This window comes from Tachypleus tridentatus, chromosome 13, assembly GCF_004210375.1.
Source record: "Tachypleus tridentatus isolate NWPU-2018 chromosome 13, ASM421037v1, whole genome shotgun sequence".
In the NCBI taxonomy this organism is placed as follows: Eukaryota; Metazoa; Arthropoda; class Merostomata; order Xiphosura; family Limulidae; genus Tachypleus; species Tachypleus tridentatus.
Window position 1 is genome coordinate 222,483,258 of NC_134837.1, and position 26,256 is coordinate 222,509,513.

The 26,256-nt window shown below is 32.8% G+C and overlaps 1 protein-coding gene across 1 annotated transcript in view; it reads left to right on the forward strand.

Moving 5' to 3' along the window:
- The window catches only part of LOC143237044 (splicing factor 3B subunit 3-like), a 112,810-nt gene that overhangs the window by 20,047 nt on the left and 66,507 nt on the right, over nucleotides 1-26,256 (forward strand). Inside the window, 5 exon segments of the mRNA XM_076475878.1 lie at nucleotides 4,919-5,091; nucleotides 11,628-11,769; nucleotides 16,064-16,176; nucleotides 22,946-23,008; nucleotides 23,809-23,883. Coding sequence (XP_076331993.1) covers nucleotides 4,919-5,091; nucleotides 11,628-11,769; nucleotides 16,064-16,176; nucleotides 22,946-23,008; nucleotides 23,809-23,883 — 566 coding nt within the window.

The following is a 26,256-nucleotide window of genomic DNA, read 5'->3' on the forward strand; positions in this document are numbered from 1 at the left end:
ACAAGAAACATTTAATGTTATAGTATAGAAACACCCAATATGGAAGGAGTCAAAACATAGAAAAGTTATATTTACTTTAGAATGTAAAGTATTTGTGATTTTTGTTACAATAACCACACCAGAGATATTGTATTAGCCATTTCTGTATTTGCATGATAAAAATTGGTAACTTACAAATGTCCTTGTACATTTGAAACACACACACTTTAAGCATATAGCATGATAACCATTAAATGTTTTAAAACTAAGTCAGATTTTTTGGGGTGAATTTAAAAGTTATAATGAAATAGAAACCACCACTTGATGTGGACCTATACTTCACTTGATGCACTTTACATTCATGATCATTGACCTGAAAGCAGTAAATCTTTATACATATATATAGTTAAAACTAATATAATTATCTTACAAAATCTTATTTATATTAGCTGCCTCTCTACACTTAGAAATGATGTATGAGTGTTTGAAACACCATCCTTGTTTTATTCATTATTCCCAATCATATCATGTGTCTACAGCCACTCCTTCTTTTCAAAATATTTGTCACTGATAATTTATAAACTCATGCTTTAATAATTAAAGTGCACCATACGATATCATCATTTTAAAAAGTATATTTTAAAAGTAAAAGCAACTGTTCCAGTTATTATTTCAAATAAACATGGGAACCAACAAAATGTATTACCTTTAGATAGCTTAGAAGAAAACATGATGTTATATTATTTAAAGGCAGATAATTGTAAAAAGCTTTTTAGGTAGTAAGTCATATATGCAAAGTTACATATTAAGAAGAAAGGGATTTCTTTGGCAGATAGATTTAAGATAGAAAATATTCCCAGCTTTCAGACACAATAATTGTGATTTTGTTTTAAAAATCTGAAAATTTAAAATCAAAGTACAGTTAATTGGATTTTATAGTTTTTGCAGCATCAGTTTTAAACACTTGCCCTTTTCAATTTGTTTGACCTATAAACAAGTAACAGTTAAAAATACAACACACTTGCAATGTTTTTATGTTTAAAATTTAGAAATTTGTAGTTCTCTAACTTAAGTTACTACTGGGGAGTAAAAATTGCAATTAAGACTATAAATTTAGTTTAGTTTTGTTGCTTTATTGAAAATAAATATTGGTCAAATTTATAAAGAAACAAAATTATTAATATGAATTTTTGTATTATAGTTTTATTATGTTAGTAAGTTTTGAGGAAAGAAAGATCAAACAGAATTTCTCTACTTTTTAAAATTTATTTTACCAAATCAAACTTTTTCTAATATAATTGTGTAATTTTTTACATAAGTAAGTAAATAAGGATACACATGCAAAACATGGAATATAGGTACTTACTAAGGTCTTTGTTTTGTTTATTTTTTGTTTCTTTTCATGATGGCTGTTAGTGAAGTTTAAACTTGTTTTTATACTAAAGGTAGTACTATTCTAAGTATTTTTTATTTAACTAAATAATGCACTTAGGGACACAGAAGAACAACACACAAAAACAAACAATGCCCAATGATTATCATAAATTTTCTGGCTTTCTATCTCTTGAGATAAAACCCTTTAAAAATTCTGCTAAAATAGTTGATGTGAGCTCCATAAGAACAAATTTGAAATTGAACCAGGAAATAGGTAATTCACTGCACAAAACACAATGCAGTATAATACATCATGTGATAGATTCAAACTTTGGCTATTTGTTAGTAATAAAAATATGAGTGTCATGATATAAAAGACTGTTTAGTGTAGACATTATTAATTAGTGTATTTTGTGAGTGAATAGTTTGATTGTTTACTTTTGCTCATAACAAGAGAGAAACAATTATTTTTAAATCATAGTTACGACAAGTTTAGTTACTTGATAAAAGTTGTACTTTGTATTTGTAACTCATTGATTCTGAAATTATTTTACATCTTGTGAAATTTATTGATGTTAAAGATATAGTGAGAATACAATTAAGTAATAACCACATAAATAGTATGAGATGGATGGTAAAAATGGACAGAGCAGATAAAAAGTGAGGTTTTAAGAAGAAATTGGACCAGAGAAAGATTGAACTAAGAAGTTAATCATGATATAAATTGAAGGCCTAATGATTAATATAGGCCTTATGGGTTGATATATTAGAGTGAGAGTAGCGGTGCTGAAAGAGATTATAAAATAATTTATTTTGTCAAAGAGAGTTCTGATATAATTAAACTAGCTTCAGTGGACTTTGACAAATAGACTATTCTCAGACAATTGTAGAGATATAAGATACAACTATGGTAACTTGGATAAAATAAGTCAACTATACTCAGATAGTTTGGCAATAGTAATGGAGAAAAATAGTTCAGCTTGTCAACTGAAATTTTTAATTAATTTAATAGGCCTGATAGTTCTTTTAACAAAAAAAGAACTGTGTAGTGTCTATGATATGCCTGTGATCATCTGTAGTGTAAAAAAGTTGTTGTACATATGTTTAACTAGTTGATTTCAAATTTATTGCTAACAAGTCACAGACACCTACTGTACAAGAATCCTTAGCCTGACACACCCATAAATATACTGTAATAAAATAAAAATGTAAGTTTGCTTGACAATAGCGTACAATGTCAGAGAGAACTACTGACAGTTGTGAAAGACACAATGTGGCAGGTGAATTTGATGGGTATGTCTGATTTCCTTTTGTGAACAAATGAGATTGAAGGCTATAAAAATTATGATCTGTCCAAGTAATTTTTTATATTATGTTCAGTAATGTTTTGTTAAAGCCCTTAAAGGGGTGAGAAATAAATTAGAGAAGAAGGATGACCTAGAGAGCAATTTTCACAACTCTCATACTCAGGGGGAGATTGCTGATTTTAAAAAATATTTCCTTATTAAATTAATAACAAAATTTATATAATATTAAAATCTGTTGTATTAACTACACTCTGATGCTAAGTTTATTCATATACAATTGTAAAAAAAAGGATTGTTTTATTAAATTTTGAATATAACTCTAAGAAGTTGTGACATGCACACTTTAACCTACCTATTAAGAGAGGGTTAAATGGAAGGAGGAAGTTAAATTGTTTGTTATCCAAAGAAATTTCTTCCATAGTGAGTAAAGCTAGTGATAGTTGTCTAAAAAAAAGTATAATCAGATGAGCTAAAGTATTTTTCAATTTTTGTTTAATTGTTAAATATAATGATATTCAGTGACAAGGTAAGTAGGTAGATTTAGGATGTATATCAATAACATTAATAGATTGATTATTCTGTGACATAATGAATGAACAACCAGTTTTGTGAACACTTCAAGTTTGCGGATGATTTGCAGTGTTTTGTTATAAGTAAATTATTTTAGAGTATACAGTTAGAATACTAAAAACATGCTGAGAAAGTTTTATTTACAGGTGCTAATTTTCACAGAATATATGTGCAGGGGTATAGTATTACTTGTATGTTGTGTTTGTCCATAATATCTGGTCATTCCTTAAGTAATGTCTGATTTTAATTTCAGAAAAAGAGAAAGGATTTCAAATGTTTTTAATGTTATTTAATCAATAATGTATGTTCCAATTATTAATTACTTTCTGCCAATGATTCACAAGCTTCTGAATGCTACTTCTATAAAATTCATGGGGTTTGACATCTTCATGTGTTTCAAGCTCTTTTCCATCAAGATAGTGATGCAAAATTTGGAACAGATGATAAACAGATGAGGCAAGGTCTGGAAAATGAGGTCTAGCTCTTCAGTCTTTGCAGATGTGATCTTTGCTGTATGGGGTCGTGCATTATCCTGGTGTAACACAACACCTTTATCATTGATCAAATAAGGCATCTTTTTCTTTCAGTGCAACATTCAAGTGCTCTAAATGTTGACATTAGAAGTCTGATGTAGTTGTTACATTGAGTGGTTGCAACTCAAAGTGGATCACACCAACAATATCCCACCAAATGCTTAACAAGATTTTTCTAGTTTGGAGGTCCATTTTTAGCTGTGCTTTAGCCAGTTTGCCTGCACTGAGCCATTGTCTACGGCACTTAACGTTTTTATAACATACTCATTTTTCATCTCTAGTCACTAATCTGTCCAAGAAAGGTGAGTTACATTCACAGAGATGCCAATCATTACGATTTTGGTGTATACATTACGACTATATGCTCATACAGACAAATATTGCGGCTTGTTGCAACTCCCAAATTATTATATATTATATAGGCCTATACAATAAAGTGATAAATTGTTCCCCCAGGACTTGAAAGGGGTGAAAAGAAAATTTCTAGTGATATACAAATAAGTTTTGATGATAAATAAAAGACGTAGTCCAAATGGCTACTTGCGATAATCATGTTTGTGCTTGAAATAATAAAAACCTTTTGTATCTCCAACATCTACCAATAGTTTGAGTATGGTACTTCTTCATACTAGGTAAGTGGGGGAATCCATAGTTACATCATCAGTGCTTGTCAGCCAGTCAGCGCTTGCGTAGATGAGTGTTTCTCATTTTCTAAGCGGAATAGAAACACCAATGCGATCGTTCACAAGATGGAAAAAAAGAGGCCTTGTTCACCAGATTGTCTTGTTTCTGGCAAATCTAAAAGGACAAACTGTGAAAGGGCTCTGTCTACAATCATTATGCTCAGTCATTTGAAATAGTTGGCATCTCTGCATTCATTAGAGTTCAGAGAGTGTAAAGTGCAAATGTCAACTCTTGCTCTAAGGTTGGCTTCTGCCAAATCTGAGACATCCATTTTCTAAGTTTTGAAACCTTTCCAATCTGTGCAGATGATGGTGAACTTAAAATGTTTGAAAACAAATGTTTTACTACCAGTAATAATTTTTTGCTAGTGAATGGCTGCTTATCGAGTTCTTAAACTTGAACAAAAAAGTAATTATATATATGTTCAATATGTGTGTGTATGTAGTTTTATCTCAGTTTTTTGTTTTCCAGGTGCTGTAGAGAAACAGAAGCTTGTGTACATCCTTAATCGTGATGCTGCTGCTCGACTGACAATTTCATCTCCCCTTGAAGCCCACAAATCTAATACACTTGTCTGTCACATGGTTGGAGTGGATGTTGGCTTCGAAAACCCAATGTTTGCTTGTTTAGAAATGGATTATGAAGTAAGATGCTGCTGTATATTGTTAGATATTGCTTGAAGAATAAAAATTCTACTGTATATAATGTATCTGGGAAGGTGAAATGTTTAAATGTGAAACTTCTTAGTGTTGGTAAGCCACAAAAATTTGTTAAAATCTGTTTATGAACCTTATTATACACAGTTCTTAGCCCCCTGCTAGTAGAGTAGTATGTCTATGGATTTACAATGCTAAAAGCAGGGGTTCGATTCCCCTCGGTGGGCTCAGCATATAGCCTGATGTAGCATTGCTATAACAAAACACACACACACACACACAATTCTTAGGAATTTTATAAAATGAGATTTGTTTTTCTTCTGGAATATAGATTTCAAAAAATTTACATTTTGCTATGATGCATGAACTATTTTACAGCAGACTTGTATGATTTAGCCAACCTTATAACAATCACATAACCATGAAGGTAATGTTAGTATAACTCTGAAAATACTTAATGTAGTTTATTAAGATTTTAGTAAACATCACAACTTTTATAGATGTAAAATTAGAATTTTTAATTGATAATTTCACCATGGCTATCCTTTACTATGCATGACAAAGTTTTAATGTTTTACATTCAAATTTTATTGACCCTTTTACAGTGGGCTTGGTATAATATGCACAAGTATGTATAAACACTTGCACACATCAAGTTGTTATACTATAACTTTTGATGCAGTATTTGTACCTTAACAAATTTTGTGGATTTTTAGTAAGGACTGCAAATTTTTTGTACACAAAAATTATATTTTTTAATTAAGTATTTATACGAAAAATTTCTTTGTAAAAATGTTGAGTTTGAGTGCAAAGTGATTTTCATGCTATGATTAAAACTATTCTTTGTCCCCAAAATCTCGAATATTATTTATGTAATCTCTAAAATCTACATACATTTTAAACCTTTGTTTTCAGTAAGGTATTATATTTTGTCTGTTATTTTCTTTACCCTAACTATATGGCATCTGTCAATTTGACTGACCTGATAATCATAATAAAAGAATTAGGAAATAAATATAAATTATGATGTTTTTGTGATAGAATGACTACAGTTTATAACACAAAAATATAATTGTTTAGTCTAAGTTGCTTAAGTCTCATTTTTATTATGTTGGCCTTACAATTGTACCTGGCATTGTATAACTTGCATTGATGTGGTGAACGTGATGTCACGACACTGTATCTAGTAATATAAAACTGACCTTAGTCCTTACAAAGTGACCTTGTTTTGGCTGTTTTAGTGGACTAGTATTTTTTAATAATTGCATTTCAATTATTATATGTTATACATGTTTATAGATTATTACTATTTAGAAATGGGTTATTTAACTTTTTTATTTTCTTAAACTATATAACACAAGTAAAGCAAACACTTATTTCTTCTACGTATAGCTTTTGAACTTGTCTGCTATTGGACTTAGGTTAGTAAGCTTTTTAAAATTTTGCACGTAGAGGATGTGAAATAAAATATATTTTTTTTTATATTTTATACATACAGTTGAATAACCAAAATATAAATTACTATATTAATACCATACAATTGTGCTATAATTTATCAAGCTTAGTAATTAACCTTTATTTAGGTTTAAAAAATAAGAAATTTCAAGCAGAGTAAAAACACAACTAACCTCTTTGAAATCTTGGTTTGAAAGAATAAATTGGCTTCTAACACATTAAAATGGCTGATAAAACCCATTAGGTGGACATTCTAAGCTGTTAATTGGTTATTCACATGACATATATTGAAGTAAGTGTATATAAGGGACTACTTTTATTTTATATTCTAGCTTGTCAATATCAGTAATTTAAGTTCCTAATTCATATAAAACAATAGACATTGTTTTTTGACATCACAAACATCTAACACGAACCAGTGTTGCATTGAAAACTCCATGTGACTTGCAAAGAAATATGGAATTTCATGTAAATGTTTATTATAATACAGATATTACTCATGCAAGGCACAGCTTTAATAGCCTTCAATCTAATTTATTTACAGAATAGAAAGTGTTTTCTGTTTTAAGCTTGCATTTATTCATTTGAATTTGGTGCTGATAGATATTAGCTGAGAGGGAATGTATATATATATATATATATATGTGTGTGTGTGTGTGTGTGTGTGTGAAGATCTTGTGGGTTTTTTTAACCTTATTTATAGCTTTATTTAAAAACCAGTTAAGTGATGGCAGCTTTGAGAAATGCTGTTCTAACTTATTTATTTAGTTATGTGAAATTCTTATTTGAAGGGTATATTCATTTTTGTTTGGACAATATAAGGAGAAAGAAAAAATAAAAAGGGATGTCCTATTTAACTGCATGTTAAGGTACACAATTTGACTTTGCATGGTGCATTGGCATGTGAGGAAAGCCAGACAGTAAAAACTGTAAGATAAAAATATTTATGAAAAGATTAATAGTTGGAATTATAATTATGATTAATTGAAGATCTGGCAATACAATTCACTAGTTTATCATAATTTTCACTTCAGTGTATATTAATGAATTAGCTGATATAATTAGTATTAGGGTAGAGAAAATAACAGTGAAATATGCAGTATTACCTTTACATTATTATAGAAGTTTAAGCAGATGAAATATGAAAACTGTAAGATGAAAAAGTAATTTTATTTTAGCGTGAATTCGCCTTTCACAGAAACTGACAGGATAAAAGCTTTGTCAAGTGACAAATAAATCTAGTAAAAATACTTCATTTGAAAATATGATTTTTTGGGGTCTGTTCAACACAAGCAGACCAGTGTTCCAGGGTCCACTGCACCTCCCAGGTAGTAGACGTGCTTGATGAACATACTAGCATTGTTGGGCCCACTGCATCTCCATGAGGGTAGACAAACCATTGTATGTCAGGAGGCTGTAATGTAAAAGTAACACACAGAGTACTAGGAATGTTCCACAGGCATAAACAAAAGTTTGCTTCATGCCAAAACCAGTCAGCATCATAAGTGTAGCAGCAGAGATTCCTGCACATGCAAGTGCTGGCAAGCATAGTGGTGCTTGCAATTTCATTGCTGTTATGGTGGCAAGTAATCCATATAAAACAGTTGTGACAGGTCCCATTGAAATCAATGGCACCACAAATTTTTTGTTCCTTCAGAACAACAGTTAGAACTAGATTGCAAGTGGCCAGGGTCTTAGATAATACTGCCCAAACAAGGACTGCAAGCAAGAGGTATGTCAAGTTTTGGCTCTCTATGACTGTTTGTAGATCGACCTTGTCTTTGATGTCTTGTTTCCAGTTTTCTGACTCCAGCAGACTCCCTATGAATGAGACATCACCTTGCTTGATCAACATATCCAGGACGTCATTAGAAATGGCTGCAATTTTGTCTGAGGTCTCAGATTGCCTTGCCATGGTTTGCTCAAGGTGTTTTATATGAACATAAAAGTCTGCTTCTGTTGACAGTGACAGGCATCTCAGTGTATGCCCCAGAACAGCAGGAGAAACTATGGAAGTGGCTGTGCCACCTTAATTGAAAGGGACAAGAGGACCCTTTGCAACATATTTTGTAGAGCTGTGAGGAGCCTATTTCAAAATGCTTCATGACAGGGTTTTCTGAATCTGATCCAGTGACACTTCTTTTCTGGGTGGCTTTGTTTTTATCTAGGTGAGTACACTGTATTCTAGGTTGGGAGGTTAAAGAAAGTGCTTGTACAATCTTCAGCAACCACACAGAAGTCTCACCAGATGTAGACTTCCCTGTAGCACTTTCTGCAGGCCACACAATCAGGTCTTTGGTGTCCAGGGTTTGCAATGTTTTTGGAGCCCTTCAAAAAGTATAATTAGTGAAAGGTTTTATAGGGTGTCTAGCAGTCAGTATGTAGTGTTAAGTATAGTATGACAATAGAAGCAAAACTGTGTGTCCTAACTAGACTATATAGGCTTCTCTCAGAATGCAAAATGAAATCTGGCCTTGTGCAGGAAATTGCAAAGTTCCAGGCTACTGAGTTTCAAAAGAGAATAGGGCATGTCCTCCAAACTTCTGAGGTTCCCTACCCTGTGTACACTTCTTGTTGCCTCTGCTGTTCCCATGCTGGACAACCTTCACTAGCTTCAATATGCTAGAGAGCTATGAAGACCAGAGCCCTTGAACAAAAAGTGCACCAGGAGCTTTTGAGGTGCCTTAAACCTCTTCATACTATTAGTGACCTGATGTGTGTCATCAAAGAAAATGAGAAGAAATAGAAATTTTGGTAGGTGAGCAAGTCACTCTCATAAGTTCAGAAAGGAGCCAGAATCTCTGGCAAGACAGGTTGCCCATGAAGAAGCAAGGATTCTGGAAGAAATTATAGTTCAGATAGAGGAAAGTTAAAGAACTATCTGTTCCTGGTTTTTCCAAAAACTGGAAGATGTTATCACAGAGAGAGTTATGAAAACCTGGAAGAAAATGTTTAAACCTCTTTCTACTCCTTCACTTACAGGCTTGTGCAACATCAAGCATTGTATAGTGATCCTCTACACCAAGAACCTCCCTGGAAATTCTTGGCTCCAAGGCCCTTGCTGACACTTGTACCTGTTTGACTGCTCAGAAAGAAAGCCAACTAAATGTGAATAAGATAGAGCACCCCATCATCAAGTGAGCTTTCATGCGATTCACTGTGGTCAGTGTCAAAGGTATTCTCGACTGCTAACCTCTGACAGACACCAGACCTCTGTCAGGCTGGTTGTGGTGAAAAAAAGGCTTTAGAGACAATCTTTGTATCATTAATTGCCTTGTTGATTTGTGAGTTACTTGACTAGATTGCAGCACAACCCAGGCTTGTGCCCTTGCTGCCAGCTTCTACCAACTTAGTTGTATCAGATGTGCTCAAAACCTCTTTGGACTAGCTGGGCAATGTAGAGGAGTACTTCAAAGTACATATTTGTGTTTACAAGCCCATGTGCTTGAGAGCTGGTGGGGACTAGCATTTCACAAAACAGCCAGCCCTTTCTCAATCAGTAATTTTAATCAGGAATTAGGAAGAACACTTCATTGTGAAGGACATCAGCAAGCTGGCCAGTGTCTACTGCTTTGGGGTCTTTGATGCTCGTTTCACACAATCTCCTTATCTTTAATGCCACACAAAGATGTGCATTTCTGGCTGCACCAAAATTATTTGCCCTAATGAGTGGCTGGAGTTACCTGAGTCTACATTAGAAACAGCCTTCTATCTCACAAGCTCTAACACTAGCATGATGACCCACCAAGTGGCAAGAGTATATGGCAGCAGAATTCTCTGGATGGGTATGATCCAGAAACATGCATGGCCTACCAGTTTCATGGGGCTGGTGGTGGTGCAGTTGTACAAAACACAGTGAACAGGATGATGTCAACAGAGAGCTGCACAGAAAGACTTTGGAGCACAGATGCAACTTTGAACTGATCCATATGGACATCAGCAGTCTATACTTTGGTCTGTCTGTCACCTCCTGGGATGATATTGCACGGCTTCATCTCAGCACAGTTTGCTAAGGGTCACAGCTGGCTTGTCTCAAACAAGTGGAGAGGTCACATTCTAGGCCTCTTCATGCTCGACTTACAGGGTAATTGTACCATTGCTTTATGCTTGAAGTGCTACTATGTGGATGGCAACTCTGGTTCGAGCAAGTACTCCAGCAAGGGGTGTCAAAGAGACACAACAACCTGATCTGCAGTCATTGCCAAGCCTGCCTTAAAGTTAGATTTGACTGGTCTGAAAACAGGCTTCTGCATGCTTGGGCTTTCTGTCTACTATGACAAAAGCTTATTCTCATAGATGGGATTGACGCAAAACTGATCAAGTTTTATGTTGGTGCCAGCATGGCTGTAGTTGGGGATGATTTAGACTAGGCAGACACTTACCTCTGTGATGGAGTTACATGCATGCTGTGTCTACCCCACACCCTGGGAGGCATGGTGGATCTCAGAATGCAAGTATGCTCACCCCCTACCTTTACGCTGGGATTGTTTCAATGCTGCAGCATCCTGATGTAGATCCTGTCTACCACCTGGGAGGTGTAGTGGGCCCATAAATTATTCATTCCCCCTGTCTACCCTGGGAATATTTTTATGTCATGGCACCCTGACATAGATGCAATGATCTATCTATCCCTAGAAGACAATACCCATTAGCTGTGTGCTATCCCTTAAAAATCTACAGGAGTTGGAATTCAAGATGGAACAAGTTGCACCTACTAAAAGGAGGTGGTATTTTGCTAAACCGTATCCTACTACTTTTCTTTTGCATACAAATTAAAGTTGAATGTAGGTTATATCTATTAATGCTATCATTTTTTTGTTATTAATACTTTTCACATTATTGTTATTTAAGTACTGTTTGTATTCAGTACTTTTACTTTAGTCATCAGCAACAGGTACTTTTACTTTTTGAGTGAATATTTTTTGAAGTATAAATTAAATATATTCAGTACTTTACTGTGTGTTTCACATGAAGTATATGATTAATATGTAAATTGTGAAAATCATTTGTGAAAAACATTTACATCAGCTGTATGTTTTTTGTTAATATGTACATTGATTTCATTATAGGAAGCAGACAGTGATCCTACAGGTGAAGCAGCCCAAACAACTCATCAAACACTGTCATTTTATGAATTAGATCTGGGACTAAACCATGTTGTGAGAAAATACAGTGAACCTTTAGAAGAACATGGAAATTTTCTAATATCAGGTGATAATTAACTCTTTCTCTACAGGTCATGAGGTTTTACTGAGTTTCATTCAAAATTTAATTAAACTATTAATTATTATGATGTATGAATAAACTTGTCATCAAAATATAGCTAATAAATCAAATTTTAACATAACGTTTAAGTTCTTAATTTTATAGAGAAATATTTAAAAAATGGTAATCTTCAGTCTCCTAGTATAAGAATTGTGACATTTGCTCTCTAGTAATCATCTTTCTTTTAATTTATTTACCACCTCTTCATGAACTACAACATCAATGTAAATTACTTGTTGTAAGGTTGCCATCCTCATGCAAAGCATAATTTTTGTGGTCTTCAATATGATTTTGCTACAGAACCAGAAATTAGAAAAGCCAGACCATCTTTGCTAAGCCTAACCATCTCATCATCTCTTTCATAAGTTGCCATTAATTCTCTCTGACATTTAATACTATGTTATTTATATAACCAGCAGAAAGCCAAAGTTTAAATCTATCAAATGATTTATTATTTTGTTTTGTGTATGAAGAATTGTCTATTTCACTTTAAGTTCAAACTGTTCTTATAGGAAATATTTTGAACTTTTAATGGCCTCTTAACACATAGTGAGAGAATATTGCTTTTTACGTGTTATTATTCTGTGTTATTATTTAATTAAATAAAACAATTACTTGGTAGAGTAGTACCATTAGTATAAAAAGAAATAGGGTTGGGTTTCATCAACAGTTGACTGAGAAAAAAAACAGGTGAGCACTGTATTTTTTGTTTTTATAAAATAATATTCTTTATTATTATAAAAGTAAGTATGATGTAAAAATTTAAAACTTTTTAAGGTATGTTAAGATAAAAATATAATAAAAGTTCATAAAGAGCTTGCAAGTAGCTTATGCAATGTGTAATTTGATGGGATAAGTTAAGCTACATATTCATAAAGTAGTTTACAATTTGTGTGGCAAGATTAATTAGTGAAAGCTTCATATATTTATGAAAAAGTTCAGAAACAAAAAGGTGTTAAAAATTTCTGATTTATTATTTGCAAAAGACTTAAAATGTTTAGTGAAAATTTCAAAAATTTTGTGAAGATACACAAAACATGTTAGAAGTTTTATATTATGAAAGCTCTAAAAGCCAATTTAGGTCACAAATCGACAAATCTGTAGTGAGAGTTAAATTGTGTGTCATGTGGCAGTGCTACCATTCTAAAAAAGTTCCTTTTTAGTTAATGATAATCAAACACTGTAAATGTAACATGGTGTATTTAAAAATAAAATATCTGAAATGTATATAATTCAGCTAGACCAAGTTAAGAACACAGTTAAAATCCATAGTATCAAAACATTAATTGAAATTATACATATATTTAATATAAACTTAAACCATTTCTGAACTTTGTTAAATATTTAAGTAAATAGGATTTAACTATATTGTTTGTCCATGGTATTTATTTATTTATATGTTTGTATATAATCTGTATTCTTGTGTTGTCCTAATTATGATAATATGGATTTTTGGTTTAACAAGGATTTAATGTTTAGGGATAAAAAGGGACCTGTTAGTTCATCTTGTATGTCACATCCTCTAACCTACAGCAAAAAAAAAATCTTAAAGCCAGCCCTTATTTATTCATATAGTTATCAAGCTTTCTTTTAAATTCACTTAAATTTACTGCTTCCTCAACATTCTTAGGAAACCCATTCCAGAAGCCAACCATCCAGTTAGGAAAATAAAACTGTTTTAGCTGAAGATGACCTCCTACCTTGTCAGAATTCATAGTTTTGTTTTCTGGTTCTACTATTCTTACTGTTAAGTACAAAAAAAGATGATGCATTGAGACTTTTAATTCTCTTTATAATTTTAAAAACTTCATTCAGATTCTTTCTGACACTTCTTTTTTCAAGAGAAAATATTTCAAAAATCTCAGTCTCTACTCATGTGACAAACCTTCTATCCCAGGCACCATTATAGTAACCCTTCTCTGAACTTTTTTTTACAATTTAGTATTCTTCCTAAAGTAAGAATTAAAACAGTGAACATGGTACTACAAATGTGGTGTAATCAGTGACCTGTACTAAGAAATTGGTACCTATATTTCAGTAGATACAAACTAAAATTCTATTTGTCCTACCACTTGCAACAGCTCACTGCATTGTGATAGTTTCTGAGAATTGTCCTATAACTCACTCATTTATGCACAATATAATTTTTATGAAGTTCCTTAACAAATGTTTGTCAACTAATTCTGTCACACAGGCCATCATATACTGCAGCCTATAACTTCTCAATAACATACACAAGGATATTAGTAACCAATTCTGTTTGGCTAAAAAAATTAGCATTGATATTGTTAACCTTTTGGCTTTTGTTCTGATGAACTCTTTGACTGCAGTTAGGTGCCTTGCATCATTAAAAGTGTAATAAAAATTCACAAAGGTTCCAATACTCTAAAGAAAGGCATACTGTTTTGAAGAATTATATGAGTTTGAAAGTAGATTGGGCCCTCTTAATGAATATCCTCATGTCATTCTAAGTGACTGTGAAGTTGAGTGCTGATTGATCAAGAAATGTGGAAACTTGAAAGGAACAGATACACACACACATTAATATCCTATATTACTGCATCAGATTTGTTATTGATTGATCAAGAAACATGTAAGGAACAGATGGCTAAAAACAACCAGACACAAACTTAGCTTTATATATTTCATTTATTAACTAATAATTCCTTCAAACAGGTTGTAAAACACATGGTGCATGTGCAGCTTACATTACCATGCTGAATAGCATAAATCTGGCCTTTAAAAAATAGAAATATAGGCACTCTTTATAGCCCTAGTACCAGCATACCAGTATTTTGTAAAATGCAGACATTTTTATTACCATAAATATTTGTATTTGTCATTAGTGTTTATGAATAATTAAATTTCAGTTATTTTTCTCAAAATATAGAACAGTAAGTTAATATATAGAAATGAATGATCTCTATTAATTTTAATGTAAGGAAGTTTTTTATATTTTTATGTTGGACTTACTAAGTCTTTTCAAGTGTTTCATATGCAAAATGTAAAAAAAAAAACTTTTGTAGGTTTTATATATGTATTTTGAGATACAAGAAGTTCTAACTTACTATACTGGTGTTTCAAAATTCCACTGTATCAGGCATCTTACTAAACTTTACTTGGGTTTTAAAAATCTCATTTCTAATTGGCCTTTCACCTTGATCACCTTTTCTTCAAACTCCCCAACTGTTATAGTGGCTTCATTCATGTAAATATTATAGGAAGAGTCACAGAAGTATGTTCAAACTGATAGTCTTTGATTGGTAAAGATATGTATGCATAGGTTAATAAGTATTTTAAAAGAGGAAATAGTGGATGGATCATCTATGGTGTGTTCATTAATTAGAATGATATCTCAGTAAATAGAAAAGGTAGGAGGTTCTTATTTTATATTCTAGCTCATCAGTATTGGTAATATGAGTTTATTATTTCTTAAAAGTTGTAGACTGTACTTTTTATGATACCCACATTCTCTCTTTTAGGATTTGTTAATAGTTCTTTTTAATATTTAATTATATATTACCTATAACCAATAGAAAGCCAAGGTTTTCATCTGTCCAATTACGTACTATATAGATAGAAGTGTCAGTTTTACTTATAATATCACTGTGGTTCCCAGGGGAATTGCAATATCTAGCTTGGATGAATTTGTAACAGCTCTTGTGACATAGTTGGAGAGCCTGGAATTTGTGATTGTTAGAGGAAATTTTCTGCATTTTGCATTCATGATGTTAGAAAAAGGTGTAGTTCAAGAAGTCTTGGTAGAAACAAAAATCATATAACACAAGAGCTTTTGAAAGGTGGACCTTTCTTCTTGAGGGGCAAATTGCTTTTTGCATGTTTATTAGTCTGTGTTCTTTTGTGCATTATTTAGTGTATTACTTTCATCAGTATAAATAATGCACAGGTAAATATACATCCCAACTGCAGTGAAAGAGTAAGTTTCATTGTAAGTAAAGAAATTTTTTTTTGGCATGTGCTTTCAAAAATAAAACATCTCGTTCAGTTTGTGTGTGTGTTTGTGTGATTATTCATGTATCTTAACTTTATTAAATAGTAAGTTTTTTTGTCATCATAAAATGACGTAAAGTTATGAAAAGTAATAAACTTGTTGATTTGAAAAATATAAGACTGGTTTATTTGATACCTAATTATTAATCCTAGAATACAAGTCTGAGGCCATTATAACCCCATGCTACTTTCTTATGAAATGTTAACCTTTAAACTTATTTTTCCTTAGTTCCTGGTGGAGCAGATGGACCTAGTGGGGTTCTTATATGTTCTGAAAACTACATCACCTACAAAAACTTTGGTGACCAGCCAGATATTCGTTGTCCTATCCCAAGAAGAAGGGTTAGTATGAAGTAACTTGGGTGTTCATTCTTTATATTTGTTGTACCTATGGGATATTATGAGACCAGTGTTTTATTTTATAAATGATTATTATTTGATCCCACATTACCAGAAAGAGTTGTTTTATGCAGTTATTGGAAATTAAAATATAATCATAGTTTCAGCTTTAACTATTTCAATATTGCAAGTAGTTCATCTTTTTCTGATTAAATTGAGTAACTATATTGTACACTTAATTAGAACAATGTTAAGATTTAATTATATGAAATACTTCTTTTACAGATCACCTTTTTGTGTAATGTATTTTGGAATATGTTTTAAGATATCTCTGGATTGCATCTTCTATAAATAAACCCTGTCATTTGATATGTGGCTTAAATTACACAATTACTATATCATTAAAAAATTGAATTTAACAGAGAAGTGTGGCAAAAGCTACAATGAAATGCTCTTTTATTCATTTGAAATGTACTCTTCATCAGTCCCTGCAGAATTCTTTGTTAAAATAATGTCATAAATTTGCATTCTAAAATTACAAATTATTTTCCCTGTTTTGTAAACCAAATCTTGGTTGCAGATGTATTACTTTAAGAATGATATTTGTTCCTTGTCTAATACCATCTTATTTTTTAAAACTTTAATAAAATGTGGTTATTGGTTCGTGTTCAATAATTATATACTGCTAGTTTTTGTGTGTACATGTAGCCAGTGATTTGGCTGTCATATGTGTTATTCTTTTTCATTTCCATTGAGGTGAGGTTATGGGAAAAAGAAATGTTCTGGAATTAAAGCTCACAATAGTTTTTAAGTGAAAGTAATGACAGTAACACTAGTTAGGTGTTAAAAAGGAAACATTACAAATGAATTTGACTGTGATGAGGTTTTAAAGCTTTAACATCAACAGGAACTATGCTTTTATTTTGTGTAAATTGTAAAATTTTATTTTGTGTAAATAAGTAAAATGTCTGTTTTTTATTTCATATATATTGGGTTATACTTATTAGGAAATTTCTGTGTAATTTTGTTAAATTACTTAAAATGATGACTGGTGAGAATGTAATTCATGAAAAATAAAGATTGTTGAACCATAATATCATGGGTCAAAGGCTATGTCATTTTGTTCATTGGCTCATATTCAAAATTTTATTGAACTATTATTTTATGTATTTATGCTGGTAAATTTGGTATCAAACTATTGAGGTTACTCCTGTTGCTAATTTGAATTCCTCATGAGGAGTTATGTTGAGAGGGATTTGAAGAATATCCACAAATCAGAGATTCTCACTGGTTTCTCCACCGAACTAGTTTCTACAGTGAGATTTATCTCCATTTGCAGTGATGGAAGTATGCTGATTACCAGTGTGTAATTTTGATGTTTACATCACCATAATAACCTGCCACTGTCAAGACAGGTTATTTATGTTTGCAGCAGTGGGGAAGATCATGATACAGACTGGACCCTCACTGAGTTAATTGTAGTCTCTCTCACCTCTATGACTTTCATTCTTGTGGTGGTGGGGGGAGAGAGACATATGCTGCTGCACTTCATTCCACAACTTCACTGAGAATGCAGACAGATCTTTCTGTGCCTCCAACAGAGTCGTTTTCAAACCATGCGCAGGGTTGCTTGCCGTCTTTGGATGAATGTGTTGCAAGTCCATGTCTGCTCATGTCTCTATTCTCATTATTCCTTCCAGTGACTGCTCAGGTCCACTTCCTTTGACCTGGCTTTTGGCATATGCTCTTGTCCATCTTCCAAGGCCACAAAATGTTGAGCAATTATTTGTTTTCACCATCATTTGCTGAAATCCAAATCTACTGAATGAGACCTGCCCACTGAATCCAGGGCAGAATCCATGAATGTTGAAAGTAGCCAAATTTATACAGTGAACTGTCAGATTTTAATCTGAATGACATTAAGGCCTTGATTGAGAACTACCATCCTGCATGTCTTTCCATACAGAAAACATTTCTGAAACATATTGATAGTCACCATTCAGCAGTGTTTTCTATACTGGAATGACAGATTGTGTTGTGGATGAGTGCACAGAGGGATGGCGGCCAGCACATGCCTTCCCTGTTTTTGTCACTAAATACACCCTTGCAAGCCATTGTCATCCATGTGTCCTTGAGTTGTACTATCACTATTTGTTCTCTCTGCCTGTCTTCTGAAGAGACCTGTGATCAGTCAGACCTTGATGCTCTCATTGAACAGTCACTGTCTCCCATTTTAATCCTAGAGGTCTTTAATGAACATAATCCCCTCAAGGGTGGTGCTGATATTGATGGAAGGGGTTTTTGAATAGAGGATATGCTCTCATATTACAACCTTTCTCTCTTCAGTACTGGTTCTTATTGTCATTCATCTAGTCAATCTTTTACTGCCATTGACCTCTTCATCTGCTCCTCTTCAGTTTTCTCTTACTTTTATTGGAGGATTTTTAGTGGCCTACAGGGCAGTGAACATTTTATCATTTCAAGAGAAACTGACTTTGGTCAGTGCCACCCATCCCACGTGCCTCAAAAGAAGCTTGACCAGACCATCTGTTCCACTTTCACTGCTCTCTCAGAATTTGATCCTGCTGTCACCTGAAAGCCATTGATAGATGACTGTGTGACATTGATTTTCAGTGGGGCTGAGTCCATATATAACAAGTAAGGTGTTAAAGCCAGAATGAATCTTGGACTAAGTTAACAACTAGCATCTCTTCTGCCACTAGTTCCAAAATCATATGAGGCACAAGATTCAGAAAGTCAGTGAGCATTATACTTCCTTCCCTCTTTTGATCCTGCTATTCAGTGGCCAGAAAGTTGCTGATGCCCAGAACATCACAGATATTCTTGGCAAAAGCTTTTTTTGTGCATCTAGCCTTTCTGTTTCAACCCCTACCTGCTTGGCCATCAAGTCTCAAGTAGAGCAGTTGTCTCTTTCCTTTTGGACAAATTGTCTTTATGGCTGTAATCACCCTTTTATTCTGGTGAAACTCAAGCTTTCTCTTTGTTCACCTGGCAGTACGTTAATCAGACCTGATGATATTCACTACAAAATGCTGTGCAATTTCTCTCTCTTGCCTTTCTTGCTTCTCTTCTGGTTGTTTTTAACTGTATCTAGCAGGAGATTGTTTTTCCTGATTGGCTCTGAGCTATTGTTCTCTCTTTATCTAAGTCTTAAAAGGATCCCACGATTCCTTTAAACTATTGTCCAATTGCTTTGATGGATTGTCTCTGTAAGGTCTTAGAGAGGATGGTTAATGCTTAGCTTGTTTGGCTCCTTGAATCAAACAACCTCCTCACACAATCAGTGTGTGTTTTGATGACAGTGTTCTACCATGGTACATCTGTTTTGACTTGAACATCAATCAGAGAAGCTATTCTTAAGTGACAACATCATGTTTCCATATTCTTTGACCTTGAGAAGACTTACAATACTATTTTGAAAGACCTCCACTTGTTTGGGTTGCTTGACCATTAACTCACTTTTTCCCAAGACTTTCTAATAAACTGGAATTTGGAGTCCTCTATGGGCTGTGTCTTCAATGTCACACTTTTCATTGTGAAGATTAATGTTATCACTGCACAACTTCCTCCTACCATTGCAAACTGGCTCTATGTTGACAACTTCCAGATCTCGTGTCAGTCGTTACATGTGAGGTTTATTGAGTAGCAACTTGAGACTGCTGTCAGTTGTTTGTTAAAGTGGACTACAGCAAACAGTTTTACCTTTTCTTTCTCTAAAACCATTTGCATACATTTTGTAGCCAACAGGGTATTTACCCTCATCTCCAGCTCCATCTCAGTGATAATGTTCTTCCTGTGGTCCCTGAAACAAAGTTCTTAGCTCTTATCTTTGACCATAAGCTTACCTTCCCACACATCAAGCAGGTATGCATCAAGTATACAAGGGCACTTAACATTCTCCATGCTCTCTCTTCCATCTTTTGGGGAGTGAATTGATGTTCTGTGCTAAAAATCTGTTATGCTCTTATTCAATCCAACCTGGACTATGGGTCTATGTTTCTGCCAGGACCTGTCTTGAAGATATTGGATCCTGTTCACCATCTGGGGCTTTCTGCACTTCTCCAGTCTAGGTTTTATATACTTAGTCTCACAAACTTCCTCCCCGTCTCTGCCACTTACAACTTTCTTTACTGTATGCTTCAAAACCACAACATCCCTCCTGGGGTTGTGTCTTACTTTCTCAGTGGGCTATACTTTTACAGAAAACACAATGCCATTCTTCCTTTTGATTTTTATGTCCAGACACACCTGGCTGAATTAGGTCTGTCTGTGGATGGTGTTGCTGTCTCCACTAGTAATCTAACCCACCTTGTGTTAATACCATCCCCATCTGTGGCATTTCTCTGAGTCACTTGTAGAAGGCAGGTACTCCTGGTTTGATGGTTTGAAATCATGTAACTCAGTGGGCTCTGCTGTGGTTTGGTGGTTGCACACAGGATCCATCTGCAGTTTCTATGTTCACTGTCATGTTGTATTCCATTTCTTTTGTCCTGGATCATGTAGAAGCTTTGCAGTACACCAATTGTACTATTTGTACCAAATATTTTAGCTCTCTGCTGGTCCTAGAATCACTTCATATTTGTTCTCACCCTGTTCTTGTCAATATTCAAAACTGATTGGCCCAGTTTTCTTTATCTTCTGTTTCTATCCAGTTTTTCTGGACACCAGGCCATGTTGATACTTGTGGGAATGAGCTCACTGGCATTGTAGCTAAATCCACCTGCTCTGGTGCTATCACAGCCTCGCCTGTTCCATATGTGGACTGTTTTTGTGTTCAAGGCTCAGCTCCATGCCAGTTGGCTGTCAGCTTGGAGTGAGCAGTGTGATGAGTACTTTTTCCAGATTAAAACTTCTGTTGCTCTTTGGCAGTCTTGTTTCTGGAAGAATCAGAAAGGGGAAGTTTACCTTTTAAGGCTCTGTACTGGTGATAGTTTTTAACTCATCATTTTCTTTTATCTGGGACTGATGCACCAGTGTGTAGTCTTTGTGACACTTAAGTTACAATAGCCCACATTTTACTGTCCTGCCATCATTACAACTCTGAACAGTGGCACCATTTTAGACACGTTTTTCCATGTGTTTACCCATACACTGGACAGTGTCATTGGCAATGGTAACAGTGTCTATCTTGTGTTTTTAAATTTTTAAAGGCAATTGGGATTTTTAAATATGTGTATATTTTTACTTGTTTCTTGAAGATTTTTTAGTTTTATTTTGATTAATATTTACATTTTACAGTGATTTTACTTTTATGTTTTTTGTTGGCCATTTGGGGTGGATAGCCCAGTTTATTTGTGCCAGTAAACACTAAACAACCAACTAACTTTGGATATTGTCCAAACAAGTGAAGTGAACAGTGTTTGGAAAGGAAGCTTTAAACATACTTCCATTAGTCATTTTCATATAAGCAACATTTTTTGCATTGAATGAAGGTTGTGATGTGGTCAAAAGGTATTTCATTGTCCTGTATTACTTTCATAACTTGCCTTTCATAGTTAGTGTCTACAATATTCCAACACCTTTCTTGTGCCATCCAGCTCCAAGAGAACAAGAAGTGCATTTAAGACAAATCTGCTTTCATTATTGGACAGTATTTCAAAGATGCCTGCAACAGGTTTGCCATTGAATGACTTTTTAGGTTATCTTTTAAACATCATACAATCATGTAGAAAATTACCTTGAAAGCTTTAAGCTTTTTGTGATTGCATTGCCATTCTTGATATGCCTATTTAGAAATTGTTTGAGCTAGATGATCAGTTTTTGATAAGTAATTGTTGCAAATAGCCTGATCCTGGCACATGGCAGTTTTCTCCCTCGCATAATCTGTGGATAAGGATTCAGTGATGTGGAGAGTCTTTTGCTTTTTAACTAGCACTTTGTCAGAAAGCAGCTCAAACTTCAAATTCTTCTTCAAGACAAAGTAGCCAGTGACTGAAATTCTGGTATAGTCAAGAGCAGTATTATATACTTTGTTAAATAGCCTATTTCCATCAACATAGTACTTATTCTTAAATGTTTTTTGTCTTTCAAGCAATTTTACTTTGCCTTTATGTGAAATATAAGGAATTTGAGGATTTTTAATCAATTTATCCATGATTCTGGAGCATCCAGTGGGAAAATACAATTATACATTCTTTGTCAGTTCATGACTCTGATAATTACTACATTGTTTGTTGGTTGGAGCCACTGCACATGTGCTGTGGTTATTAATATAACATGGTGGTGATACTTATTAAAAATATTTTTAATAAAAAAAGATATCGATGTTCAGAGTTTGTTGTTTCTAACTACTTGAGGTTTGCTGAAATTCTGCAGAGAAAATCAGTAGATTGAATTCTGTAGTTTCAGAGGTTTGTTCATTTACATTTGTGTATGCTCAAATATAATTTCAAAATTCTTGGGATTTAGGAATGAGATTGCTTATCTATTATATGTAAGCATAATCTATACCATTCATTCTCAATATACATTAACATGTACTGATCTTGATGTTTGTTGGTTTTTAATATGTTCTTAAAACATTAATGGTGATGGATCTTAGTTCTAGTCACTACTACAAGTTTGCTTCCTGGTGAAAAACTATTTTAACAATTTCTCATGAAAAAACAGTTTTTTACTGCATTCAGAATGTTATTTGTCTGAATGTTGTGAATTTAACTTAATTCTGCAAATAAAATTGTGATGTGATGATTATACTGGGATTATAAAATACAAACTTGCTTATCTCTGATTTTTACTTTCTTCTGAATAGAATGATTTGGATGATCCAGAGAGAGGGATGATTTTTGTTTGTAGTGCAACTCACAAAACTAAAGTAAGTTTGCATTCCATAACATTTCAAAATGAATGGTTAAGGCTTACTTAAGTGTAATAATGTTCATATAAAGATGATTAGTGAATCAAAAATATGAGACTTCTAAATTCTTTGGCCTGTAGATTTTTTGAAAAATGTAATTGGAAAGAATATATTAACAACAGGACATAAAGCAGTCAAATATTTAAACATTACCTTGATTTTCTGCCTTATGTTCTGGTGAAATATAGAGCAAAAATTGTATATTGATTACATGTGAGCTAGACTTGTGTCTGTTTCACATGATGCTGTGATCAGATATGTATATATCCTGAGATGATAGAAACACATAAAACATTTTTAGTGAAATTAATGCTGTACATTAGTTAAGTATTTACTGATGTTTTACTATCTGTTAATTAATTCTAGAATAGTTAGTATTAATGATGATATGTCCTCCATTATTTAATGTTAGAAAAGTTAACTATTTACCAGTGTTTTATCCTCTGTTGATCAACCCTGTAGGGTAGTTTATTATAAAACACTGCTGATGTGTTTTTGAATGCTCTAAAGGATTATCATATTGTTTGTTAACAAGGTATATTATTCACAAAAAGAAAAGAAAAAAGCTTTAACCAGTTTTCAAAGCAAAATCTATAGTTTTAAGATGTCAGTCACTTTTTTTCTCAAAAAGATAGTTGTTTTATCTTGATGTTCTTTTCATCAAAATACACTAATAAAATTTTGGTTGTTTCAGAAACATTCTTAGAATAGTACATTTTTATTCAGTTTGATGATAACTTTTTTGTGGACTTTTGCAGTCGATGTTCTTCTTCTTAGCTCAAACTGAACAAGGTGACATCTTCAAAACTACACTGGAAACTGATGAAGACATGGTAGGATTATGAGCATAATTTTACAGGAAATTATTTCATTTATAAATTTAATATAAGATTCTTTACCTAAACAATAATAAGAGATGTTCTTTGTGAGCACATATGACCTTTTTTACATAATAACATTCAGTATTTAATTAGCTTTATTATCAGTGTATTTTAATAAAATTGTCATCAAAACATTGCTTATAATTCAAATTTTAATACGTCAATCTTAATTTTAAAAAATATTTAAATAAGTTTTCAGTTTTCACTTTCGTGTATTACACTGTGATGGCACTACAGGGACAGGTCCTATCTATATTTTTTCTTGCCTCCACAGTTTAATCTTATTTACATAGAGCAAATATAATGTGTATAACAAGAAACAGTTCACACATGCACTACTGTTTAACAATTTGTTTTCCTGTATGCTAGAAGTCAACCAGATACGTCCTACAGTGATAGGCATTTTCTTTAGCTTTGCTTTTTTATACTAATGGTACATCTGAACTAAATAATTATTTATTTAATTAAAGAATATTTTTCATTATTCCTCTTTTAAAGAAACTTGTTATTCCACAAAAACAAGTTACTGGAATGGTCAAAATTTCTCTGATCATTTCCAAGGTCTGTGAATACTTTGGGACTTTAAAACTCAGTATAAAAATACCACTTATTGTAACTTAATGTTGATTCATTGCAATTTAACATGGTAAAAAACATTAGCCTCTTTTAAAAGTACATGTGAACATAAAAGGTTCTTTGCATTGAGTTACCTATTTTTGTGTTTCTTTGTATGCTTATGTGATCTAAGTCTGAAACAAATTACATTATACATAATGTAAATTTATATATACCATGCTTCTTGCTTTATTAAGATATAAACAAGAAAATCAAAAACCACATCCCATGCCCCTTTTATCACATCTGATCTTTCAAGAAATTTTAGCATTCTCTCAGGTATTTGATATTGTATTATTTATAACCAATACAAAGAAAACTTTTTGCTTTACTAAATTTAAGAGGCTAGTGTGTTCATATTCTAAATTTCGAAATATTTGTCTTCAGTTTCATTGTTTCCTTTGTAGTGTTTATCTCAGCCAGCTAACAGAATTTTTTAACCTATTTATAGTTTAATTAGAAAGCCAGTTAACCCTCAAGACAGGTTTGGTTAATTTGACCAACCACATGTGTGCTCTTTGTACTTGTTTAAAATCTTTATAGATTTGATACTACTAACTGTTAAAATAGTATGTATATTTTCAGAAAAGTTGGCAGTCTTTCAGTGCACATCACAAGTTTTAAATACAAAATATCATGTTATTTAGAGAAATATTTTTAATAAAGTAAAAAAAAAAATTGTCCATTAATATATCAAGTATTTGTTTTGAATAATGTATGTAAAGTGATTTTCTTATTAAAAATAAAATCATCTCAACTGTCAACTTTATTTTGTATAATCTTTGTAAATACTAACAAAAAATCAAAATAAATCTAAATTACCCTCTTTCTTTCTAGAATCACTTCAGATTGTGACATGAAACTACATTCATTTTTTTTATTAGTTTTAACCCTCTTGCAGTGACCTCAGACTAAAGATGGAGAATTTTTAATTTTTTGTCATTTATATTAGAGACTGTTGACATACAACAGCAAGTCTACAAGGTGAAAGCACGTGCAGATGTATAAGTCTTGGTTAGGCCAGTCAGACTAGTTCAGCAGTTTGTAGCTCATTTTCAAAAGAATCATGCAGATAGATGGGTGTTATTCATTGACAACTTTTAAGCATAAATATGCTAAACGTTTATGAAATTCATCAAATTAACCCTTTTGCTATGGGCTTGGTTTAGTATGTATGAGTTTGTCTACACATTTGCACATGTTAAGTATTTGCACTATAACTTTTGATACAGCATGTGTATCTTCACAAAATTTGTTAGGCACTTTGTGCACTTAGTGAAGATTACAAGTGTTTTGTATACAAAAAGTCAGATTTTTTATGAAATATTATTCATTACTAATCTAAGTGCATATGATTAAAAAACTATTTTTTGACCCAAAAATCTCAAATATTATTTGCGTAATCAGTAAAACCTCCTAAATATATTTTATTTTATTTCAGTAAGACTGTATTTTATGTTATTTTCTATACTCTGTATGGGGTTTGTCACTTAATGAACCTTGTAACCATCATAAAAAAATTATGAAATAAATATAAATTATGCTATAATGACTACATATTATAACATGAAAATATAAATGTGTAATCTAAGTAGCTTAAGTCTCATAACACTATATATATTTATTATTTTTTATTATACTGACCTTTCACTCAAGCTTACCTAAGATTACATAGCTTGCACTGATGCTGTGCACTTGCACTCAGGTCAC